The sequence below is a fragment of the Micropterus salmoides genome, unplaced genomic scaffold, assembly GCF_014851395.1.
Source record: "Micropterus salmoides isolate LMB-PRFRI ecotype aquatic unplaced genomic scaffold, ASM1485139v1 Ms_hic_scaffold_2, whole genome shotgun sequence".
NCBI lineage: Eukaryota > Metazoa > Chordata > Actinopteri > Centrarchiformes > Centrarchidae > Micropterus > Micropterus salmoides.
In genome coordinates, this window is record NW_024041150.1 from 38,972,723 (window position 1) to 38,998,913 (window position 26,191).

Sequence of the window (26,191 nt, forward strand, 5' to 3'; positions counted from 1 at the left end):
TCTAACTAGTAAACTGTAATTATAGCTGAACAAACAGACAAGCCCGCTGGATTTTCGTACGAGCCTGTATGTAAATGCTGCAACGTGAACACACCTCTTCTTTTTATACACATTCAAAGTACAAATCCTTTTGTTTGAGGACTTTGACCGTGCAGCTAACTGTGAGGTGAGGCAGCACGCACACAACAGGTATGTGGGCTTTTCAAATTGTAATTACATTTCATATTCATATTATAAACATAAATAAAGCAGGTCTTTCTTCTCGACAAACTGAATGTGAGAGTGTAATTTGTCACCCCTCCCCAGTACCGCCACAATGACCTACTGTTCTTCTGTTTTAGTTTGAACTGACTGGTTCAAACTAGATCTCTGAGTTTCATTTTAAAAATATGTATTTAATTGTCCACCTTTCCCTGTAAAATTAACCCCGTCTGAATGGTACTTGTGAATGTGTCTCTTTCAAAGTTTGTAACAGGCAAATTTTTGAGGTTACCATTGGTCAACATTTACTCACAGATTATGCAGATATCATTTTTGATAACTGTGTATTTAATTTTTTTTTAGCACCCAGGATGGTTCACATCAAGGATGGATTATCTTTCAAACCGCTTGTTGTCATCCTTCTCCTGACACAGTTTTGTGGAGGTACCTTAAACACAAATGTAAATGTAATGAAGCCAAGCGTGGTCCAGAAACTTACAAGCCTCCAGTGCACATACAGAATGAGTAAAGAAGAAGTAATTGTGATTCTTGTAGGACTATTTGCATATTCACAGAGTTAGATGGCTGACAGTAGTAGACTAACAGGAACAGTATTAAATGTTGTAGACAAATGCTTGGATATGAAAGCTATGAAACTAGATTTTCAGAAGCTTTATCTTAAGGCATCAGCTAAAGTGAAACATTTGATCAGTAAGTCTTTCTTGTTGGGTTTCAATCTAAACGATGTGAAAGCAAAACAATTCTGCTAATTCACAACCATGTGAGGATGAAATCCCAAAACAACTGCATGTAATGCTTGTTAGGTCACTCATCTCCCGAGTGCCTTATGTTAATCACTTTAATAATACTAAATGCATGTATGATGAATTACATTCTCACTGCAGACATATTTGAACATATGTTGTTTTGGAGTGATTAGAGTTACAAAGGTCTAACAGAAACTATTAGATAAGATCAAAATATATCAAGACTAAGACGACTAGAATAATAAATCAATTAGTCAAATGAGCTTATTTGTGCCTCTAAAACAGTGTTGATGCTTACAAGAAATGTTTCTAAATCTGACATTGTAACAACACAACAGAACATGCTCAACAGTTCATGTTTATGGTGAATTTGTTTGGTTTGAGAAAAAAAAAAGTAAAATATACCTACTTTATTCCAGGTCAGTCGCAGGAGATTGGTCAACCTCAGCCCGTCATGGTAATGCTCGGTGATGACATTGTTTTGCCATGTCAGCTGAAGCCTCCCACAGACGCTGTTTCCATGACATTGGAGTGGGGTCGACCTGACCTGGACCCCAGATTTGTCTACGTGTGGCATGATGGTCAGGAACTTCTGGTTGACCAAAACAAGGCCTACAAGGGAAGAGCATCAGTGTCCATTGACAAACTGAAACATGGAGACCTTTCACTGAAACTCCCCAAAGTTAACGTCTCTGATAACGGGATGTACAGATGCTACATCCCAAAACTGGGCAAAGAATATTTTGTGAAGCTTCTTGTTGGTAAGTTAATCGACTGGACTGTACTACATATAGAACTGTTCTAACTTAGTGGACAATGTGCAATAAATTTTGCCTCTCATAGTCGTGTTTCCATCAATTCAGAGGACATTGCATTGACTTGCATTCATGAGCACTTCACCCTAACCTCCTAACCACTACTTGTCTACTCCTAACCCTACCTAACCTAATCTTAAACTAAGTCTTCACCCTAAAATTTTATGATTTACATTATGTGAACCTGTGTTTTGCCCTACAACAGGAATTCTAGTCCCCATAACATAAGTAATGTTCACAAATATGTGCACAAATTGGGAGCAATTTAGAGTTCACTGCCTTCAATATGCAGAGAAGCAGGGAGGGAATCGAACCCTGCAATTAATGGAAAATCCGCTCTACCTTAAGAGCCACAGCCACACAAAGTGGGCAAATGTTTGCCAATGTGTGTATACCATAAAACCTTTGACAGCCTTGATTTTCTCCAACAAAAGTTACTATAAAGTTTGTTGCTTGTTAAACATACACATTATTTCCATTTGGTCAGGTCCAAATAAGACCTAAGCCCAGTAATGTTCTTATATTTCATAAAGAATTTGTAGCTAAAATGTTCAAATGGGCCTATACATGGGTCCCAGTTGGAGGATAGACCATGTGTGTGTGATGACTGAGGTAGAAAGGATGCTGTACATCATTCATGGATTGGATTTGTGTTTGAAATGTCTTCTCTCTCTCTCTGATCATCAGGTGCTGTCTCCTCACCTGTTATCAGCTTAGCGGGCATCCATAAGGCCAGCAGCAGTGTGGTGTTACAGTGTGAGTCTGCAGGCTGGTATCCAGAGCCTGAGGTGTTTTGGCTGGACGGTGAGGGAAACCTCCTCTCTGCTGGACCTACAGAGACAGTCAGAGGTCCTGATGACCTCTATACTGTCAGCAGCAGAGTGACTGTGGAGAAGAGACACAGCAACAACTTCACCTGTAGAGTCCAACAGAAGGACATCAACCAGACCAGAGACACTCACATCTATGTTCCAGGTAGGGATGATTTCTAAAATAACACACACACAACTTGTGTTTTGTACAGTTAAGAACAAAGTGTATTTTTATTATTTCAGAGGATTTCTTCATGGCCCCATCAAGTTGTTCTTCTTCTATTGCCACCAGCGTGTTGTTTTGCTTCCTGTTTATTCTTACAGTCGTCCTTTTTGTCTGGAAACTGAGACAAAACAAAATCGGTAAGCAAAAAAATAATGTGACTTTTTAATAATGGTTTTTGAACACATGGTTATAATAATATGAGCCGAATCATCGCAAAACAGCATAAAAGTTAACACATTGTTCATTTATCAATATTCTGATCACATTATTTAAAATATATTTTCAGTTCATCATGTAGATGAAAACATGCGCTCCATGTTGACTTCTTGTTACCGTCATCGTAACACCAGTCAAAAAATTCCTTGTTTAAATTATTTTTTATTTCTTTGGAAATTAAATGTTTCCTATAGGAAAAGTATGGTGCAGATATTTCTGTCCTGTTTGTAAAGGGTAGCCTGTTGTGTAACACTGCTTCTGTTTCTACACAGAGAGGAAGATGCACCACAAAAATACAGATGGACTAAAAGGAGAAGGAAGCAGAGAGCAGCTCATGACAGAAAGCAAGATAATGAAGGAGGAGCTACAGAAGAAAGGGAAAGAACAGAAAGAGATGACACAGGTTGTGGAGATACTGAAAGACCTGACGAAGGAACTGGTGAAGCAGAAAGAGCAACTCACCTTACAAATGGAGGAGGCAGAGAGACTTATGGAGGAGAATGGAAATAAGGTTAAGTCAGTAGAGAAAGAGGTAACAGAAAAGAACGGAGATATAACAGTTAACAAAGCACAGGGATACTTAAAACTCAGACAAATTATTACAGAGGTCAACTGGAAACTGGAGGAAAGAAAGAAAGGACACCAAGAACTGCAACTGAACACAGATAATCTAATGAAGAGGACCATGGATGAGGTTAATAAAATTGAGAAACAACTGGAGGAGATAGAGAGACAGCGAGAGGAGATTCAGAGGAAGCTTGAGTCAGACGGGAGGGAGGAAAAAGAACGACTTCACTGAAAGAAATAAAACTCTGTGTCCACATACAGATAATTTAATCTGAACAATCTCAGAATTGTACTTAAAATACATTTATTTAGATCACTTCTGTAATTGATTAGCGTTTATTCTTGGTCAACAATGATGAAAATACACCCCTTTAGTCCTTTGTGGTGTTTTACTACCTGTTTATTGGAATATTGTGATACATTTTAGTTGATTTTTTATTTAATCTCACATTATGTTCCCATTTACTGAACCAACACTGTACAATGTGTTCCTTTTTTATTTTAGTTTGTTGTTCTGTTGTTGTTTCCTTTGAAACAGTTTATATATTTTTTACAGGATTTATTTGAAGATTTAGATTTTTTAACATTACAATGTCTTTAAAAGTGCTTGATCTAAAGTTATATTTTTGTTGACTTTCAATGGTAAAAATTCACGTGTGTGTGTGTGTGTGTGTGTGTGTGCGCGAGAAATGTAAATAGATGGATGAACCTTAATCGTTATTTTGTCCTGGACAGTACGACAAACTTTCACGACAAGCTTGCTATTCGATGTCAAAATAAACATGAGGAAATCCAGATGTTGGCTGTGTTGGTATTTAGCATTCTCTTTATTGTTATTCATTTTTTTATTTTATTTTTACCTTTAGTGCCTCTGTGTGAAGCTCAAGATACAGTGGAAAAGTATAATTGAATGCTCCTTTAATATTAAAAATATTTTGAGATTTATGTGCCTTGGCTGATTTAAAAATGCAATTTTTGACCAATCTAAATTAGTTTTTTGAATCTTATATATATAGTTGTTCAGGTAAGTTCATGTGTATGAAGTTTTTGAATTACCCATCTATGCATTAACTTTGTTAGGCCGCGTATGCTGTTGGTATGTTATGTGTTGCATATAAAAAAAACAACATAAAGGAAACAATCACCACAATATCCTGCCAGAAATAATGAAATACTCACATGTGGATTTCTTTAGATTTTTATTTAAATAAATTAAATCTTAACTTTCACTTTTTTCAACACAGACGTTACATGTTAACGTTTCCACTGACGCCAAAACTTATAAAATAACTTCATTACTACTATTACTAAACTATATCAGTGGTCTAAATAAAAGCATACTTTTAATCTAGAAGGTGATAATTTCTTTTAAAATAGAAGTTGAAACATGGAGAATGGGCAAAATTAAATTCAGAAGACGACATACCTGCTGCATGATGTGTCAGGCTGCACGGCCAAAAAGTGTAAATCACTGATAAGCTGTGAGCTTAACTTTGCTCTGGTAATTAAATGCAGTTTGCAGCATTAAATTAAGTTTAAACCAGCAGCAACACATATCCAATAAATGCTATATTGGCTCCATGGTTGATGTACCTGTTAATTAAAATCTAAAGCTGGCAAAATTATAATTCATTTATCAGTTAAACTTTAGACACAGTGTGTGGGTTGGGTCTGCTCACATTCAACTTTCACTTTGAGTGTTTTTATGAACAGCTGGACTTTCAGCCTGTTGCCGGGCAACTGATCACTAGTATAAACTATTACAACTGCAATTAAAACAATCAGGAACAATAGCAATTTTTTTTTGTCTTACCAACTTGGGAAAAGTTCATGAGGTTGTTATGTCTGTTGTCTTACTGCAGGGGGCAGAACAGACTTCTTTCTGAGGTCTGATTGAAGCCAAGCAGCATCTATAAAACCTCATTTACTCTGTGTGATGTTAATGCTGAGTGTAGAAGCTCTTCACTAAAGATTTCTGTCTGCAAAACAAACATCCTGTGATCTTTCAGCTGTCGCTCGAGGTTCAGTCAGCCATGTCAACCATCCCCCACTGACAGAATATGTGACACTGCTGATTTAAACACATTCAGTAGTGGAGACATTTACCTGCCAGAACAAACATATTGCATCTGGTCAGCATGATCAAGAGTCCAGAGTATGAATTAAAATCCATAACGTGTTTTCACTATTCACGCCTGCTGCCCTCCTGCGACACAGCAAGGTAAACAAAGCATCTCGGCATCTGCTCAGGGCCCTGATTGAGAAAACGGGATTACTGAATGAATGAATGAGGACAAGACACCCGAGCAAGACACTTAACCCCTTGTTGCTCCAGAGGCGTGCAACCTCTTGACATGTATAGCAATTGAAAGTCGCTTTGGATAAAAGTGTGTGCTAAATGTAATAAATGTAAATTTAATGAAAACTCTGAGTATGTTAAGTCTGAGATTAGGGAAACTTGGTTTTCTGTTTCGGAGTCCGAGATCAGATAAACCCTTGATCAGTAACTCCGGCAACTTACAGGAGGAGGTTTACTTTAACAAACTCTTGAGTTTCTCTCTGACTCCTCCCCTCCTGCGGAGCGTAAAGCAGCCGTCTGACACACCATTTAATTTTCTCATTCATACAGTCAGTATCAAAGTACATATGGGAACACATTTATATGCAGAAGGTGAGTCTGGCTGCGTGCTCACATAACCTAATGTACCTAAACAAGCTGGTATTGAAGTGAATGTTCACCACTTGTTCACCTGCTGATTTTAAAGGCATCATGTAGTCTTTGTAGCAGCATTTAATTACAGTTACACTATGTTGATATAATGCCAATTAAAAGGCACCAGAAAACAGAAAATGGTATCTACTCCAGAGGAGGGCAGGACTCACCCACATTTGTTTTGCTTCTTCCATGATGTTTATAATGGACCGTGGTGCAGAAACAGTGACACTGTTACACACATTTTCCATGTTATCCGTCAGTGGCCAAGATCATCACTTGCACCAGATGTGATAGTTTTTGAGATGTTCTTCATTTACATTTACTCCCTAGTGCTAACCAATACCAGAATAGAGCAACTAACATCTACCTAGGGTGTCTGGGGTGTGGTCTGCCTTGAGTGACTCACAAAATACTTAGTATCGAGTTGAATAGTCGACAGTTTTATTGCCTCAGGAAAACAATAAACACAGCGCTGTAATGTACTAAGAATGAAAATAAAACAAAAAAATTCAGCTGTTTCAGTAATAAAAGAAAATGTCTGTGTGAGCTGACACTTCAGCTCAATGCTCCTATAAATTGAGGAGTTTGAAACTGAGTTCAGAGTTCAGTTCCTGGTCCTTTTGTGTGTGTGTGTGTGTGTGTGTGTATAAAGTCTACTACTACCACCCCGGTAGAGTTAATAGCATGAATGTGTTCTTATCTGTATCCTGTCTGAACGAAGTTAGTCCGACGTCCTCGGTGGCTGGTCCCTCGGTTGGCCACACCGTTTTCACAACCATCCACCGTCTCTTTGGGCTGGGCTCGCCATCTCGGATTCGTCTATTTCTCTCGTGGTAGTCAAAATAACCACATGTAATGGCAACTGGTATTTTAGCACTACATATCATACACTTCTACATATCAACAATTTGTATTTTGACATTGACAAATTAATTATTTATCACCACATTTATATGTAACATCCCTTTTCCTTAACTGCTTTTAAGGTATTTTAATATTAGCACTTTTTAACATGAATTGAATTAAATTATCAGTGCTAACAAATTTAACATGTACATCGTAATAAACCAAATCAGACACTGTAGTTGGCTACAGATCATTATTGTGTCATTAGTATTTAACTCTATTAACTTAATGTTTTAATACCAACAAAAATGTATGCATTGCACTATAGCTTCAAACACTTCCACCAAGCTACACATTTTCTAACTAACCAAAGCTTGAAGTTATCTGAAGAGTAAAATAATAAACTATTAGCTTGGCGCTTAGCGATTAGCGCGTAGCTAGCATTAGCTATTAGCTAACGATCTTTTAAGAGCATAAATACAATGATACAATATGCACTAAAGTACACTGAAACATTACACAACAGTCTTATAACCCCGATTGGTTTTTCCGTTAAGTATCTGAACCTTACAGTGTGTTTTTCTGCTCACTGTGCTTAGCAACAAGCTAGCAAAAACATGCTTCAACTCACCGGAGTTTCAAACGGCAACAACAACCCGACACAGGCTGCTCCTCTCGTGCTCACAGCTGATGCTCTACTAATGAAGGAGCTTATCAGTGTAGGTACGTGGATATAATCAAAGTTTCACACCATTATGTTGCGTTTACACACGTTTCCAGGACGTTTCGGGAAGAGATCTGCAAGGGATGAGAGGACAACACGTGGCACTCTCTACTAATCCTCATACAGTCTGTTCGTAACGCTGGAGTGTATTGCGCTCTCTGGTGGGACAACATGGAACTACACTGTTATGGCAATTTTTCCTCGCTTTACTTTTACCAATCTCTTTGCCATCGTGCACAGGCAGGAGTGAAGTTTTTTACGCAGACACACAAGATGATTTTCCAGAGAGATTATTGCAGTTGAGGTTTGTGGTCTGGTGAGAACTGTTTGTGCTCCCCCTACCTGTGCCTCCCACTTCCTGTCACCTATGCCCTCTATATACACCCATGTGCATCTAATCACTGCCACCCAGTGTCCAAAATACTAATATAAATAAATCTAAACAAAAATAAAATATCATACCAACAATAAACATAAATGGCTCCTACACAGACCTCTAAACAACACATGGTTTTAGTAGCCCTATGTTTCATACAATACAGTTTGTATGAGCCAACCCTTCCAAGATGTAGCAAAATGCATGATTATAATACGGTAAAATTATGTATTACAGGAGGCTGCAACATCATGTAGCACATTTCTTGATGTTGCTGTTATTTGTTGAACAAGTAACAATAATATTCACAATAACATGTGGTTACAAGTAAATACAAGTCTTAATATATCCATCAAAAGAAATCCCATTTATTGACTGGCCTCTCTCTATCTCAGACGATGACATCTTTTGTCCTACATCGGCCACCATAGCTATCCTACACAGGAGGAGGGGAGTGGCGACCTTTAAAATATTAAGAGGCTAAAATACATTTTGCTGCTGACTCTGTCCACAGCAGTGTATTGCTTAGCTTCCACGCTGGTACAACTCTATACTTCTTCAAACTGGGGAAACGCTGACCGACTATGGATAAGCTCCTCACACAGCCCCATTTAAAAAATCCCTCTCCCTTTAATCACTTGTTAGAGGAGAAGAGATTCAGTTATTTACATATCCTATAGCACAAATAATCTAGCAAAATGTCAAGAGATGTACAAACATCACTCAACATCACACATAAATTCAAATTTGTATATTTATATATAATAAAAAGTTTTATCTGAAAAAAGCATATTTGAATTTATGGCATTTTATCTCTTTATTACACAAACATGGAACGGAGAATCTTAAATTGACATAAAACACTGAATAACAACACGACAAAGGATAACAAAAAAAATCTACTTTTTAATATACATTTTCAATTCAGCAAAAATAAATAAAAAGGTTTCAGAGTTACATAAACTCACACTTTGGTTTAGAGTTTAAATTATTTTAGTCTTTGTCTTGAGTTCAGAACTTTCAGACAAAAAGTGTTCTGAATTGTTGAAAATACCAGAAAAACAAAAATGTAACAAGATTTGATTCAACATTAATAAAAAAAGTCTCATTTTGTTGATTTCAGATCAGGATGTGATGTGATCTCGTGTTCACTGGACGTCACTACAACATGTGTTTTTACAGGAAGATCTGAGTCGTGCTGTTCCTGATGTTTAATGTTACAGCATTATTTACTGATCAGCATTTTGGTGTGATGGACAGTAACCTTTCCTCATGGTCCTTGATTGGCAGTACTGGTGTTATCGCGCTGAGAGGGAGACAACACACACAGTTTAGTCATTCAAGACTAACTAACTAAGCATTGTATGTACTACGTGTGTGTGTGTGTGTGTGTGTGTGTGTGTGACACTTGGGTCTGATCAGTCTCACAAATGGTCAATCAGTGTCTCAGATTTGCTCTCATGGCTAGTTTGATCAGCTTGGTCTCAGTAACAAATCAGTGTCACATAGAGAAGATAAAAAAAGATTGATTTGGGTGAAAAGACTAACCTCCTCCAGGTTTTTCTCAGCTTCCTCTGCTATCTTCTGCTCATGGTGAGGCTGCTCCTTCAACAGGGAGAGGAGAGATAGAGACTTTTTATTTCATGAATTTTTCATCAAGAATGACAAAGGACTATTTATATATATTTGATTTGGTTTTGCCACCTTCATCAAATGGTTACTACTGGAATACAGTTCTTTATGTTTTGAGGTCATAAGAAAAAAGAATGGAAGGAAAGAAAGTGGTTGATTTTAAAACTGTTAATTTATACACACAACAGAGGGTGTCTGTGGGATCAAACAATGAGGAAGTAAAGCCAAAATCTTAGAGTGGTTTCTGCTGTTATACATTGAATAAGCTTAAGATAAAATAAAGCCATAATTGTGAGAATTAAAACAAACAAATATGTGGGTGGGGAAAAAAAATCTGTATCAATGAAAGATGAACCTTTGTCTTTGTCTCCAGCTCCTTCTGCAGCTGCTTCTTGTCGTCCTCACTCCTCTGCTTCTCCTCTTTGAGCTTCTCGACCTGAGGAGAGAGATGATAAAAAACAGAAGATGAGAGACATTTTCTCTAATTGAAGGTGTGAGAATAAACATTAAGACATGGTAGGTACTCCATTGTCTGAATTGTGCAGCATTTTTAACTTTTCATGTTACAGAAAACAGCAGTTTTCACATCTTGTCTGAGTTTCCTCCCCTGTCCTAGTTCTAGTTTTTCTTCAGGCTGGGGGAAGAGCAAAGATGAAGAAAGACAAGATTACATTTATCTGACGCTTTTATCCACAATTGCTATACATGTCAGAGGTTGCACGCCTCTGAAGCAACTAGGGGTTAAATGTCTTGCTAAGGGGCACAATGGTGGATGGGTCACAGAGGGAGATTGAACCCAGGTCTCTCACACCAAAGGCAGGCATCTTACCCATTGCACCATCACCACCCTTTTTAGATTAGAGCGAAATGTTCTCTTTCTTTAGACATGTGGGAAATTTGATTTATAATGAAGCCTAAGACAGAAAGAAAATCAAGTCTACTTCAAGGACCATTGTTTTGACCTGGGCCCTGTTTCCCTGCAGGCTCTGTTGTGCATATTTAATTGCCTGTAATCCATGATATATATTTCTATACATCACAAAGTGTAACTGACAGAAAGAAAGGCTTTATACTCGGCAATGTATTCAGTTCAGTTTAAGAAAGATCATGTCTGTTGTGATGTTATGCTGTCTTCATTTCTGTATTAGATTTACTGTGTGTGGCAAACACATGTTTATATAAATAGAGAACATATAGAGAACCTGAAAATGCACTATTAGGAAGGTGGTATTAGAACAATAAGAGATGAATAGGCTACATTAGACAGGGAAAGGAGGGGAGTACCACAACAGCATAAACTGGCAAATAAAATTGTGCAAATGAACAGAATGTTGAACTAATTCAACAAGAATTATTTGTTCATCAAATACTACAATTATTGAAGTTTAATAACTCGGTTCAGGAACAAAGACTTCGCCTCAAACACACCTGATTTTAGCAAACAAAGTATTTAAGCACACTTTTTCTGTTCTCTTCCCTCTTACCAGATAAAATAAAATAAAAATAAACTGTATGATTTCAAACTAAAAACAAACAAATAGGTTTGTGGAAACAAATCAATATCAATGACAGATGAACCTCTTTTGTCTTGGTCGCCAGCTGCTTTTGTAGCTGCTTCTTTTCGTCCTCACTCCTCTGCTTCTCCTCTTTGAGCTTCTCGACCTGAAGAGAGAGAAGATAAACACTGAAGATGAGAGACATTTTTTTCTTATTAAAGTATGTGAGTTAGAAACAATAAGACGTGACAGAAATTTACTCCATGTGACTTGTGCAGCATTTTTAAAGCAGCAGTTTTCTACCTTTAGATTAACAAAGTCACAGTTCTGTCTTTGACTGTAAGTCAGTGGAGAAAACTGATTAATGACCAGACAGTCTTTCTGCCTCAAGTGTTTTTCTTCATTCCCATGGTAAAGTTACTGGTCCCTGGATATTTTTCATTAATATGAAACAGAGGAAGCTCCAACACCCAAATATCAGACACTGTGACTGTGTACTCCTGCTGCTGCTGACTCAGCATTCAGTTTAACAGAATCAACACCTCAGCAGTGATCAATGAAACATCACATGTACAGACAGGGATTTTGTGTGTGTATGTACTTCTTTCTTCAGATCCCTGTTCTCAGCATTCCTTTTTTCCAACTTTTCTTGAGTTTCCTTCAGCTCCTCTTTGTTCCTGTCAGCTGCCTCTTTGATGTTCTCATTCTAACAGACAGACAGATGTTGATTAATCAGTAGTGTTTTATTGCAGGAAGCGACAGTCTGACCGTTAACATGAGCAAATCTGGAGACATCTCAACAGAAACTGAAAGATTAAGGTGAAAGAAACCTCTGCTGCTCAACATGAAACTTTTCATCATTCTGCGAGGAAGTAGAGAGGTGAACAAAAACATGATGAGTAATATTTTTTTTTGAAGCAAACTGTTGCCATGCACATATTTAAACTGTCTTGATGTACATTTTTCAGGAACACCTGTCAGTTGTTCAGGGAGACTAGTATGTTCTGTTCGATTGGTATAAATAAAGTTACTGGTAACTGAAAACATAAACATATCAGTGTTGTGAAGAATAAGCCTGAAATAATCAGAAGCTACTTTATACATGTGGTGGATTAAAAAGCTTCACATCTTGTCTGAGTTTCCTCCCCTGTCCGTCTCTTCAGCCACACTCGCCTCCCCAGCCCTCTGCATTACTCTCTCTATCAGAACATATTCTTTCTCTAACCTCCCCAGACCTGCCATCCTCATGCATGTCAGCTCAGCTTTGCATTAAAAGTCTGTTTCATCTGTGTTTGCGTCCAGTCCCCATCTCCCCAGCAAAACCGCCCTCACACGTCTTGTCTCATGAGGTTTATTATGAGCAATTAGAAGAAGAAAGAAGTGTATCTGTGAGACAGATTTAATGAGAAAACTGAAAGCAGAAGTCAGTGGAGATGTTTCCATCCATCAATCTATCGTCTTAGAAGAAGATATAGAGGGAAGATGTTTAGATAAATACATAGAGATTAAGGTGTTGTTTTGACCTGGGCCCTTTTCCCCTGCAGGCTCTGTTGTGCTGAAGATGAAGCTGAATACAGTTTAAAGTAACTTTGCATATTTATATGAGTATTCTGGTCAGTTTAAGAAAGATCATGTCTGTTGTGATGTTATGCTGTCTTCATTTCTGTATTAGATTTACTGTGTGTGGCAAACACATGTTTATATAAATAGAGAACAAATAGTAAACCTGAAAATGCACTATTAGGAAGGTGGTATTAGAACAATAAGAGATGAATAGGCTACATTAGTCAGAGAAGGGAGGGGAGTACCACAACAGCATAAACTGGCAAATAAAATTGTGCAAATGAACAGAATGTTGAACTAATTCAACAAGAATTATTTGTTCATCAAATACTACAATTATTGAAGTTTAATAACTCGGTTCAGGAACAAAGACTTCGCCTCAAACACACCTGATTTTAGCAAACAAAGTATTTAAGCACACTTTTTCTGTTCTCTTCCCTCTTACCAGATAAAATAAAATAAAAATAAACTGTATGATTTCAAACTAAAAACAAACAAATAGGTTTGTGGAAACAAATCAATATCAATGACAGATGAACCTCTTTTGTCTTGGTCGCCAGCTGCTTTTGTAGCTGCTTCTTTTCGTCCTCACTCCTCTGCTTCTCCTCTTTGAGCTTCTCGACCTGAAGAGAGAGAAGATAAACACTGAAGATGAGAGACATTTTTTTCTTATTAAAGTATGTGAGTTAGAAACAATAAGACGTGACAGAAATTTACTCCATGTGACTTGTGCAGCATTTTTAAAGCAGCAGTTTTCTACCTTTAGATTAACAAAGTCACAGTTCTGTCTTTGACTGTAAGTCAGTGGAGAAAACTGATTAATGACCAGACAGTCTTTCTGCCTCAAGTGTTTTTCTTCATTCCCATGGTAAAGTTACTGGTCCCTGGATATTTTTCATTAATATGAAACAGAGGAAGCTCCAACAGAAGAATGGAGTGTATCTGTGAGACAGATTTAATGAGAAAACTGAAAGCAGAAGTCAGTGGAGATGTTTCCATTCATCAATAAGACAATAGTCTTAGAAGAAGATATAGAGGGAAGATGTTTAGATAAATAGAGAGAGATTAAAGTGAAAGGAAAAACCTCTTTCTGTATGCTCTCCCTTTGTTTTTCAGCTTCCTCCCTCCTCCTCTTCTCATCCTGGAGCTGCTTTTCAGTTTCAGCTAGTTTTTCTTCAGGCTGGGGGAAGAGCAAAGATGAAGAAAGACAAGATTAGAGCGTATATGTGGATATGTTCTCTTTCTTTAGACATGTGGGAAATTTGATTTATAATGAAGAATAAGACAGAAAGAAAATCAAGTCTACTTCAAGGACCATTGTTTTGACCTGGGCCCTGTTTCCCTGCAGGCTCTGTTGTGCTGAAGATGAAGCTGAATACAGTTTAAAGTAACTTTGCATATTTATATGAGTATTCTGGTCAGTTTAAGAAAGATCATGTCTGTTGTGATGTTATGCTGTCTTCATTTCTGTATTAGATTTACTGTGTGTGGCAAACACATGTTTATATAAATAGAGAACATATAGAGAACCTGAAAATGCACTATTAGGAAGGTGGTATTAGAACAATAAGAGATGAATAGGCTACATTAGTCAGGGAAGGGAGGGGAGTACCACAACAGCATAAACTGGCAAATAAAATTGTGCAAATGAACAGATTGTTGAATTAATTCAACAAGAATTATTTGTTCATCAAATACTACAATTATTGAAGTTTAATAACTCTGTTCAGGAACAAAGACTTTGCCTCAAAAACACCTGATTTTAGCAAACAAAGTATTTAAGCACACTTTTTCTGTTCTCTTCCCTCTGACCAGATAAAATAAAACAGCAACTGTGAGATTTAAGCAGCAATTTTCCAGTTGGATGGAGCCAAGTCACTGCTCTTTTGCATCTTTAGCCACTGAGGGGCAGCAGAAATAAGTTGTGAATTTACATGTGTTTTCTCCCTTTCCCCTTTTCTGTTCTTCAAATCCTTCGTTGGCACTGTTTCATCTGTCATGAGCTGCTCTCTTTCTGCTTCAGTGTTAACCTGAACTTCAGTTTTGTTACTTTTAAAGCGGTCATTCTGTTCTCCTTCATCAGTTTCATCCCTGTGGCTTCTCTTGCAGTCTGTGTGAAAATACAGGCAGTAGAATTAAAGTATTAAAGACATGTTCTTGCATCACAGCATATGAGACATTTGAGTCTAAAATAAGACACCTGACAATTTGACTGACTGGAAATTAAATAGAAAAAACACCACATTTAAAAACTACTGATATTTTGATCAAATTAAATTTACACAACTACATTTATGCAAAGCGACATTCAATCGCTATATACGACAGAGGTCGCACACCTCTAGAGCAAGGACGGGTCAAGTGTCTTGTTCAGGGACTCAATGGTGAATCAAACCAGGGTTTCTCACACCAAAGGCATGTGTCTTATCCACTGCTCCATTGCCACCCACAAATCATATCAATATGTCCCATTAATCTGCAAATAATTTGGTACTCACTGATTATGTTCTGTCTCCATTTCCACACAGAAAAGATAAGTAACAAAATGATCATGATGCAAGCAACCAAACAAACAGCCAATCCAACCGTGATGGGGGACAAACTGGACTGGACCTCAAAGAAATCATCTGAAACGATAAAACACAAAATAACATGGTTTATAGAACACTAGACTTCAGCTATTTGAAACTAAAACATTGATCACATCATCAATCATTTCTACCTGGAACCTGGATGTGAGTGTCTCTGGTCTGGTTGATGTCCTTCTGTTGGACTCTACAGGTGAAGCTGTTGCTGTGTCTCTTCTCCACAGTCACTCTGCTGCTGACAGTATAGAGGTCATCAGGACCTCTGACTGTCTCTGTAGGTCCAGCAGAGAGGAGGTTTCCCTCACCGTCCAGCCAAAACACCTCAGGCTCTGGATACCAGCCTGCAGACTCACACTGTAACACCACTCCCCCTTTGTGTCTGTCAATCCCTGCTAAACTGATGACAGGTGAGGAGACGGCCCCTGATGTTGAGCAAGAGGAACAATTAAAATACAGTTCAGATTTACAAAGACTGCATTAATAATTTAAAAGATGTATAAATGTAAATCTACAACATTTCATTGTGTCCAATACTTTGGTAAATATTTACAAAACTAATGAGATTCCAGCCTCACTTTGTTTGGTCCAAATGATCAAATGTTAACATGTTAACACATTAAACTACAACAAGGTCAAATATAAACCATGCTAAACGTCAGCATGTTAGTATTGACATTGTGAAGATGAACCTCATTCCTCTTGTTACATTCTGATGGTTGCGTTTAGCTTAATGTCCCACTGTAAATGGGGTTGTAGTGAGAGTCACTATGTGTCAAGATTTTGGAGGCGAACTGTGAGATCTGGCCAGGCACAACAGTTCTTTAAATCTTTGATGTAAATAATAAAAAAAAGAATAATTAAGGACAAGTTGTTTCACATATTTATTTTGAAAAATAAATCTGCTTCCACCATTCTTGTAAACCACATCAATACTCTATGACAGTAGATCTAAAGCCTGACAGCTGTAAGATTGGGGTGCAGGGCTTAATGAAGGATCAGCTAACATCTATTTGAAAGTCTTTCATAAAGTTAGTCACATCACATTGTGTCTATTTTATGACTGTATGTATTATATTTATATAAACTACCTTAAGAAACAGGGAAATATTTCCTGCCAGAACATGTGCAATTTAGCTGTTCTGTAAACATGTAACCGTTAAACTGGTGTTTGATGGCTGTAGCTGAACTGTCCATGTCCCAACATGAATGGCTGAAAGCTGTTTTGATCCCTCAGTTATTCACTGGATCCGCTGCACAGACTACACACCAAACTGCACTACACATACATCATGTATCTACTCACCAACAACAAGCTCAACGGAGGCGTCTGTGTTCATATCTGGAATGTAACATTTGTATCTCCCCTCATCAGAAAGTTTCACTTTGGAGAGTTTCAGTGAAATGTTTCCGTGCTTCAGTTCATCAGTGAACAGAGTTGTTCTTCCTTTGTAGGAAGGATTTTTTATTTTTACAATGTCCTGACCAGCACGCCACACATAAACAAATCTGGGGTTCAGGTCTGGTCTTGCCCACTCAAAAGTCTTGGCAGCAACATCCACTGCAGGCTGCAGATGAAATGGCAAGATGACGTCATCGCCAACTTTTGCCACTATTGGCCGAGGAGAACCAATTAACTGAGAGTGACCTGGAAGGAAACAAAATATTGTTATAAGCTCTTGCAGAAAAAATAGTTTAATTAGTTCAGCTTTATAAAGTAAATCTGAACCATATACCAAAAAAATGACAGTGGGTACATTTTGACAGATATTGTGATATTTATTTTTACATTTTTAAAGTAAATAGTTGGCGAAAAGAGAGCTGAGCCATAAGGCAAAGCTCTCGATCTACCGGTCGATTTTCGCTTCTACCTTCACCTATGGTCATGAAGGCTGGGTCATGACCGAAAGAACGAGATCGCGGGTACAAGCGGCCAAAATGGGTTTCCTCAGGCGGGTGGCTGGTGTCTAGGGTGAGAAGCTCGGCCATCCGCGAGGAGCTCAGAGTAGAGCCGCTGCTCCTTTGCATTGAAAGGAGCCAGTTGAGGTGGTTTGGGCATCAGGGAGGATGCCTCCCGGAAGCCTCCCTAGGGAGGTGTTCCAGGCACGTCCAGCTGGGAGGAGGCCTCGGGGAAGACCCAGGACTAGGTGGAGAGATTATATCTCCACACTGGCTTGGGTCCGCCTCGGGATCCCCCAGTCAAAGTTTGTTAATGTGGCTCGGGAGAGAGAAGTTTGAGGTTCCCTGCTGGAGCTGCTCCCCCTGCGACGATAAGCGGATGAAGATGGATGGATGGATGGATGGATAGTAAATAGTGTGTTTACACTGTTGAGGGGCTCATATTTACGGTGGCTCCGAAGGCTCACAAGAGGACTACTTTTACGTTCCCTTGCAACACTTTTCTTCTTCTGTTCTTTCTGAGCAGTACAGTCGGCTTCTCTCAGTGCAACACTCAAGCATGGATCAGCTTATTAAATTTTATCTGAACCAAGCATTTCCTTTGTTGATATAGTACTACTGCTCAATAGGCACATTTATGTACCTCATCAAAAGGACCAGGCACTACGGTGGGGGCTGGGATAGAGCCATGCTGGCCCAGCTTGGTAAATATCCGTCTGGAGGATATGGGACTCCAAACAATGAGAAATTGAAGACGGTTAAGCTGACATCTGTACACAGACCTGCATCATCAGTGTCCCGAAGCACCATTTTCTGTCACAGCGCAAGCCTCCAGCGAGATGACAGAGGGCCGCGTGTTTACATTGGTGATGGTGGCTGCTTGGTTTAATAATTTAATGAATGTAGGACTGCAGCATTAAACAAATGCCATCTCTAATTTTTGTTTTAATAGTGTCTTGTCTTGTTAGTTGAATGAGACTGTTGTGACTTTGTTTTTAGCACACTGGACCACCAGAAACAGCATTTTGTTCATTTGTATATTCAGTAGGTGGATGAATGAAAATAAACAAACTATGACTCAATGTCAGTCCATCGGTTTCTATTTTGCATTAGTCCACAGCTATAATCAGTCAGCACTGCAGAAAAGATCATCGGTGCCAACCTGCCCTCCATTCAGGACTTTCCAGAGTCAGGAAACGGGCAGGAAACATCACTGCAGATCCATCTCACCCCGAACACAACCTGTTCCAGCTCCTCCCCTCTGGTAGGTGCTACAGAGCTCTGTACGCCAAAACCAACAGACTCAGGAACAGTTTCTTCCCACAAGCCATCACACTGATGAACAGCTGATTTCTGACTCACAGTGTCAGGAACAATTCCTGTGCAATAATCCTGGCTCATCCAGTAATCAACCCATGCAGTCAATTACCTCGGTTCAGCTCCCACTCTTCGCCAGTTCGTCAGTTTACCTCCCGTGCTTCAGTTGCTCTGGCCAAATTCCTTGCATCTCTGCATTTTCTGAGTGTTGTTTGTGAATCCTGCCTAACATACAATTTCAGAGCTGTTCATACTGTTCATATTGTATATGGTTAGTTAGTTAGTTAAGCCTTTAAATTCCCATAGGAACATAGGCCATCGACGAAGCTCTTCCATCCTCTCCGGTCTTGCGCCCTCCTCTCCAGATGTTGCCACGTCAGCCCTTCTTTCTTCATCTCCTGTTCTGTGGTTCTTTTCCAGGTGGTTCTCGGTCTGCCTCTCTTCCTCCTGCCCTGTGGGTTCCATGTCAGTGCCTGTTTAGTGATTTATTTATTTCTCCTGAGTGTGTGCCCTATCCACTTCCATTTCCTCCTCCGAACTTGCATTTCTATTGGGTCTTGTTTGGTGAGTTCCCACATGTTGGCGTTAGAGATGATGTTGGGCCAGTATATTCCTAGAAGGCGTCTGAGGCCAGTTGGTGAAGGTCTGCAGCTTATTAAGTATAGTGGTGGTAATTCTCCAGGTTTCAGAGCCATAAAGTAGAGTGGTTTTTATGTTTGAGTTGAAGTTTTGCAGTTTGGTCTTGAGTGACAGGTTTTTTGCCTTCCAAATATTGTTTAGCATGTTGAAAGTTGTCCTTGCTTTTCCGATCCTGGCTTGGACATCGTCCTCCGTGCTACCGAGGTATGTGTAGTTGTTTACATCCTCTAGTGCATTTTAATCCATGGTTATGGATGTGCTGTTCTTGCTGTTGATACGCAATACTTTAATTTTTGATGAGTTTATTTTGAGACCAAGCAGACCAGCTGTTTCCACACACCAGTCAGGACCTCAAATGTCTCCGATATACATCCTTCATGGAGGACTTGACATCTCGTCCCTTGGTATGTGCTCCTTATGATGTTAATGAGCTTTTCTGGGATCCCATAATGAGCCATCAGTTTCCACAGACTTTCCCTGTCTACACAGTCAAAGGCTTTTTCAAAATCTATGAAATTCACATAAACAGGCAAATTCCATTCTATTTATTTTAATGGCTTTTCTAATTTCCATCTTGGTGGGGGGGTTGCAGTTAATCTCCAGTGGGTTTGGAGCTATTGCTGTCAGTAGAGGTTGCTGCCTGTTGAGCAGGTCTCTGAAGTGTTCAGACCATCTCTTCACCTGATCTTCCTTGGTTATGAGGAGTACACCCTGTGAGTTTTTAACGTGTGCCTGTGCGTGTCTGAATTTGCCTGTGAGCTTTCTTAAAGTTAGGTATAGGTCTTTCAGGTTGGTCTTTCCTGCTTCTTCTTCTGCCTGTTGTGCTAGATCCTCAATAAATAATATTGTACATACTGTATACCAAATCCACCTACCTCATGTACATATCCCTTGCAGATAATACTTATTTATTCCAGCATCTTTTGCACTCATCACACTGTGTACATGTATGCTTGTATGTGTATGTGCACCTGTATATTACAACCACCTCTGACATGTACTTAATAATAACAATAATGGTAATAATAATTAATGATTTTCTCCTGCATCTTTTGCACTCTGCTCATTGCACTATTGTCTCGATGTGTCTGTTTTGTTCATAGTGTGTATATATATGTTCTCTGTACTAGCCTGTGTTTGACTATTATTGTCTTATTGTATAAGTATGCATCGTGAGCATTGTACAATCCAGAGTCAAATTCCTTGTATGTGTAGACACACCTGGCAATAGAGCTGATTCTGATTCTGATGATCTTGACAAAGAGACTAGATAATCATTGTCTTGGATACTAAAAATGGGTGTGGACTGGTTCCCACAGAGGTTGCTGCTGCAAGCTGAGATTCATTTGTTGCACACGCATATATGAACACATGTTCATAAACACAACAGCTGTATTTCACTCTCACAGCGCTGGAAGGCAGCAAAAGATCCACTCCTCAGCTAGGTCAACAAGACAGAGTATAAGGTGGGTCTTGTAAGAAATACCAGCTGTGCGCAAGTAAAAAGCACAGGTCGGTACCGGTGAGTAGCCTACCAGCTCACCTCAAGAACTTTTTAAGTTTGGCCTATACTGTAACAATGCCTAGTGAACAGTAGCCTACTATCAGAATGGGTAATGCCCATTTCAACCGGTATGGATGGATCCAGCTCTTTCAAAACGAAGCAGGAATCATCTTTCCTTACTTGTAGGTTATACACCCTTTATTTAAAATACATCCACCTGTATCGGCGCAGTTGTCCAAAGTACATCAAGTAAGGTATCAAGTATTACGGTAGTTTATTTATCATTAGCTGGTCAGCAGAAACCAGCTGTGAACCAAAAATGAAAGTTATTTTAGTGTGTAAGTCTACCTGTACAGAAGTGTGATAGAAGATGGACGATGAAAAAACTGATTGTTCTGAGTGGATATTGAAGAGACAGTCCAGCCATCTGGTGATCCTGCAGTTTGGAAAATGGACAGAAACCATGGAAACATTATTGTGTGGAAAAGACTCTCTTGAACTCGTGTGATTTGATATGTTCTGCTTATGTTGCTTATACAGTAGTTCTAATAAAAAAAATTAAATGAATTACTAATTAGTTACATGTTTACATACACACAAACACACATATATAGGCTATATATAAAATATTATGTTCTCTGTTTGAATTTAAACAAAGCCTTACAGACTTCACTGAACTTCAACGACAGTACTATAATGAAACATGTGGTGACTTTTACTTTCGCTTTGTCAACACAGACAGAAAAATCTGTGTAGTAGAAATAGTTTAACTTTTGTTGTGGCAAAGACTGCACCGTAGCAAATTTTAAAAAAGGTCTGAATCTCACTCGTTTCATTAAAAACCTTTTCATTGTACAAAGTGCCAGTGGGCTAATAATTAATCTAAAATGACAGGTCTATCTGACAGGTTGCTGTCAAACTCTCAGGCGTCCTGTTCAAATGACTAAAAGCTCTAAAGCTGATCCATTTTGACATGACTTGATATTAATTATTTAAAATGACACATTCAGAATTTGACGTACCTGTTGTTGGTTCACCGACTGCGACTGTTAAGCCAAATTATTAATCGAGGTAAAGTTAGTTAAAAACTGACACTGTCACGCCCCTCCAGCCTTAGAGAAAGTCATGGGCACATTTAATCTCAAAAGTTTTGGACCGGTTTGATGGGGTTTCAGGTGACGCCTGGTTGAACGACATATTTCCTTGCTTGCCTTTGCAGCGAGTGTCAGCTGTTACCCAATCAGCAGTGACAAGTATGAAGGATTGTTTCCTGTCTGCAAAGACACCGAGGGTAGACTGGGATCTTCACTCTGGTTTACCAACTGCAACTTGCTCATGCAGTAGATTTAGTTTGAAATTGCAAATGCATTTCCAACTTCCATGTTGGACTGGGAGTAAAAAATGGCCCTGGACTGTGATCCAGACCGGCCCACTAGAACAGTCTACAGTATAATCCACCACGGCCGTCCTGCTAATGCACGCACGTACAAACAGCCTCTAATAAACCACCTAATCTAGCTAAAAATCGTGTAGTGTGAACTAGGCTAATCAATATATATATACACACACTAGTGTTGTAGTCAATACCGCCCAAACCGAGACCAAGTCAAGACCAAGACCAGAGTCTATTGAGACCCGAGACAAGACCAAGACTTTTAGGGTCTGAGAGCAGTCGAGACCAAGACCAGTTCCCCACATTACATGACACATTAAAATGTGGAACGAGATCATAGGTACTTCTCAAATTGATCTGAAAGATCCACTTTCCCATTAAAACACACATACAAACACTAAGAGCTGAAATCAACTTAAGCATCGCGGGGAGGGGTGACAGTCATTAACGGGAACAACACATTTTAAATTAGGGTTATTGGTTGCATTTGAAGCAATTATTTTCACATCCAATCAAAGTTGGATGTTAACAAATAAATCAGACAATGCAAAAGCAATTTATTGATATTCCCAAAGTTATGGTCTTGACTGGTCCTGAAATAAAATCCAGAGTCCTTAATGTCCACTTCCTGCAGCCGGAGTCACTGTTGAACTTATGTAATTGTTTATTATATTAAAGCAAGTTAATGAAACGTCTGTACAAACGTTATATTCAAAAAAACAAATAAGACAAAAATATTGTGTAATTTCAGTAAAAAATTTGGCTGCACAATCAATTCTGCACAGACAAGTTCAAAACCAGGAACAGGACGAGCACGCTGATACAAAACCAAACCCTATCAAACACAGAAACAGGAAAACAGACTCAAACAAGGATCAGATCAAAGAGCAGACACGACCAAACTGTGAGTCATACAAAAACAGAGAATATCAAGTCTGAGGATTTATAAAATCACTGAGCTGGAAACTCCATCCAGAAGATAACTGTGACATAAAGTAAGTCTGTAAAGGACAAAACATTTTAACATAAATATTCAATCCAGCAAAAACACTTAAGGTTCCTGAGTTACCTTAGCTCAGATTTTGATTTACAGTTTAATTCATTTTATCCTTTGTCTTTCTAACAGGTCAGTTTTTGAGCTTTCAGACTAAACATGTTTCACTTATTGCTAGATTGTTCATCTGTTACACCAGCAACACTCAATAAAGTGATGTTTCTGCTTCATGTTTTCAAAATATCACGTTTCACTAGTCTAAAATAAACGACACATTACTTGCTCTAAAACCTGAATAAATACAATATATCTGCTCTTTATTTGTGAATGATGGCAACACGTTTCAAGCAGCTCCTCCCAAACCCCAAATAAGTCTGTTTGAATTTCTCTAACATGGAGTTTTATAACAGTTTGTTCAAAAAAGTCCTTCAGAGAGTTTGACTTCTAACTGACTCTAAACACAAGAAACCTCAGTGTGCAGGATAGTATAGTTTGTGAATGAAGTTTAGGCGATCAAAGGAATTTAATTTTGTTCATAAATTTACATTATAATATAAATATAAGTTGCGGTGGCAGCCCGGCTGACGGTGAGTGCCCTGTGTTCTTTTGTTTCTTTGTCCTTCCTCTCGCATTTCTGTTTTGTCAGTCAGCTGGTCTGGCCTACCTGCCTTCTCGCCTCGCCTCCGCGGCGTTCCCCCGGCTTCCCTCCGCGCTCCTCGCCCCTCTCGCCTCGGCCTCCTCACTTGAACCTCTCCAGCCCCGCCAGCTCCTCGGCCCCCCGGCGGCCAACTTTCCCCTTTTCCCCTCCCGTCTCTCCCTTTTTTCCCTCAATAAACCTCTTTTCCAAACTGACAAGCGTTGCGTTTGGGTCCGTTCTGCCCGAAACCACAACAAATATATATCTTTAAAGGAAACAAAGCGGTTCATTTTTTCACAATTATTAATAGCCTAAGAGTCAGCGCGACGCTACTTTTACCTTGATAATGATTCTCTGTAATAATTACATACTTTTACTGAAGTATCATTTACACTGGGGACGCTGGGGACAGGTCAGAATCAGAATGTCTCCATCATGTTTTGAAGGTTTTTGGTAAAAGTTTTCTGAAAAACAGCAACAAGAAATGTTGAATAACAAATCAAACAATGCACAAAAGGGAAACATGCAATGCAACTGAAATATAGAAGAAACAAATGTGCATTGTCCAAAAACTGATTACTGACTTGAGAGTACTGGCACCTATTTTTTTCCACTTTAAGCACTGGATGATTTAATTCAGGCCATCTAAAGGTGGACAACACGGTGAAAGGTATCAGTCCTTCATAATCAAGATAGCAAAAATGCAGATAGGGTAGACCTACCAGTCACAAAATAATGGAAAGGGTTATGATATTGAGAATGTTTGCTTACAATCACCCTCCTGCATACCCATATTTATCAACATGAATCCCAATTATTGTTTGTAAACACAATGTTTCCCACAGAATGACAGCACAACTTTTAAAGCGGATGATGCTTCCACACAGCTCAAACGTGTTTTTCTTGCTATATGATATGTGGCTTTATTTTCAGAGAAGTCTTTCAGATAAAAAAATACCAATTCTTATTTGCAATCGTATTTGTGTGTGAGTTTATCTGTACAAAAGTGTGATAGACGATGGACAATGACAAAAACTGATGGTTCTGAGCGGATATTGAAGGGAGAGTCCAGCCATCTGGTGAAACATCCTGCAGTTTGGAAAATGGACAGAAACCATGGAAACATTATTTTTTTGGACAGTCTCTTGAACTTCAGAAAACAATTCTGAGACTTCAAAAAATACATATTTTCCCCTTTCTTGTCTGTTGACTCATTTTATTGCTCAATCCCAAATTGAAATGAATGAAATTGTTTTATTTTGAAGTCTGCTCAGGATTGAGTTTATAGTCTGTTACACTGAAAGAGAAACATTGTTCTTTTATTCCACCGAATGTGTGCTATTTGGCTTAGTTTTTTATTTTTTTTCAAGACTGAATCTAATAACACACACGTTAAACTATTTAAAATATGTAATGGTCACTCTCGGGCAACTGTATTTAAACTTTTACAAGGTTTCTAAGCGGAAGATGGCTGCATTTTTCTCAGTCCTGTCCAAAACTTATGTGTCATTTTGAAACCATGTTTAAAAGCAGGTCAAATAATGCCTTTGTTTTTACCTAAAGAAAGTGTTTATTTTAAATAAATGGTTGGTTACATGTTCAAAAACTGACAATTTAAAAATGTAATTTATATGCATGCAACACCTTTTTGTTTGTTTTGAAGGAGACCGAAACCTCAGGTTTATCAATGTTTTTATCATGTAATTAATTATAATAATAATTAAACAATTGGGATAAATGATTGACCAATCATAAGAGAAAAAAATAGTGGGTTATCTTATTTTTTTATGAAAAAACTAAACAATTTAGTAACAGGAATAAGCACAGGGTCACAGGAATGAGCACTGGCTACCAGTATGCAGAAATATTCAAATACACTAGGGGAAAACCTAAGGAGGTGAAGAAAGTGTATTTGAGTAACAGGACAGATTTTTTAGCACATAATTAGCAAATACATGAAATATAGTGACATGGTGTACATGGTAATAGAACAAGGACACTGAGCACTTTCTAGTGATTCACCACAAATTTCTATTTTTAAAATAAACAATTTAGTCTAAGAAATAATTTAGGTAACTGGAATGAATATTGTAACTGACCTGCTCCGTCATAGTTACAATATAATTAAATATAAAGAAAATAAAATTCCCATGACCTTCAGAAGATGCAGATGATGCAACTTTCTCTTAAACATGGGACCTGTGGAATGTTCCAATTTTGTTAGAGGGGGGAAATGTATTGGGGACACAAGTAAAATGTGCATTTT

At 38.5% G+C, this 26,191-nt stretch overlaps 2 protein-coding genes and 1 long non-coding RNA gene across 3 annotated transcripts; 1 reads left to right on the top strand and 2 right to left on the bottom strand.

Annotated features, from left to right (window-relative positions):
* Positions 1-2,760: 2,760 nt before the first annotated feature.
* On the top strand, positions 2,761-4,446 carry LOC119912522 (golgin subfamily A member 6-like protein 7). The gene has a single exon (XM_038731750.1). It carries the CDS (start codon positions 3,318-3,320, stop codon positions 3,834-3,836), a length of 519 nt encoding a protein of 172 aa, XP_038587678.1. The 5' UTR covers positions 2,761-3,317; the 3' UTR covers positions 3,837-4,446.
* A 2,293-nt stretch (positions 4,447-6,739) lies between these two features.
* On the bottom strand, positions 6,740-8,497 carry LOC119912523. The gene is made up of 2 exons (XR_005446176.1): positions 7,798-8,497; positions 6,740-7,182 (listed from the first exon to the last, which is right to left on the bottom strand). It is a non-coding gene; the product is annotated as an uncharacterized LOC119912523 (long non-coding RNA).
* A 624-nt stretch (positions 8,498-9,121) lies between these two features.
* LOC119912533 (butyrophilin subfamily 3 member A2-like) lies at positions 9,122-22,069 on the bottom strand. The gene is made up of 13 exons (XM_038731765.1): positions 21,924-22,069; positions 21,250-21,337; positions 16,849-17,190; positions 15,680-15,967; positions 15,456-15,584; positions 14,892-15,067; positions 14,042-14,137; positions 13,497-13,580; positions 11,996-12,100; positions 11,477-11,560; positions 10,254-10,334; positions 9,815-9,871; positions 9,122-9,572 (listed from the first exon to the last, which is right to left on the bottom strand). The coding sequence occupies exons 2-13, from the start codon at positions 21,326-21,328 to the stop codon at positions 9,537-9,539; spliced, it is 1,557 nt and encodes a 518-aa protein (XP_038587693.1). The 5' UTR covers positions 21,329-21,337; positions 21,924-22,069; the 3' UTR covers positions 9,122-9,536.
* Positions 22,070-26,191: the final 4,122 nt, after the last annotated feature.

Bases quoted from the DNA above. Each gene is read 5' to 3' on its own strand.
- LOC119912533 (XM_038731765.1), bottom strand. From the start codon at position 21,328: ATGGCTGGACTGTCTCTTCAATATCCACTCAGAACAATCAGTTTTTTC. The intron at 15,585-15,679 runs GTAGAAATGATT...TTATCGTTTCAG, and splicing joins CACTCACATCCAGGTTCCAG to ATGATTTCTTTGAGGTCCAG. The intron at 14,138-14,891 runs GTAAATTCACAA...CTCTTCCCCCAG, and splicing joins GGGAAAGGGAGAAAACACAT to CCTGAAGAAAAACTAGCTGA.
- LOC119912522 (XM_038731750.1), top strand. From the start codon at position 3,318: ATGCACCACAAAAATACAGATGGACTAAAAGGAGAAGGAAGCAGAGAG.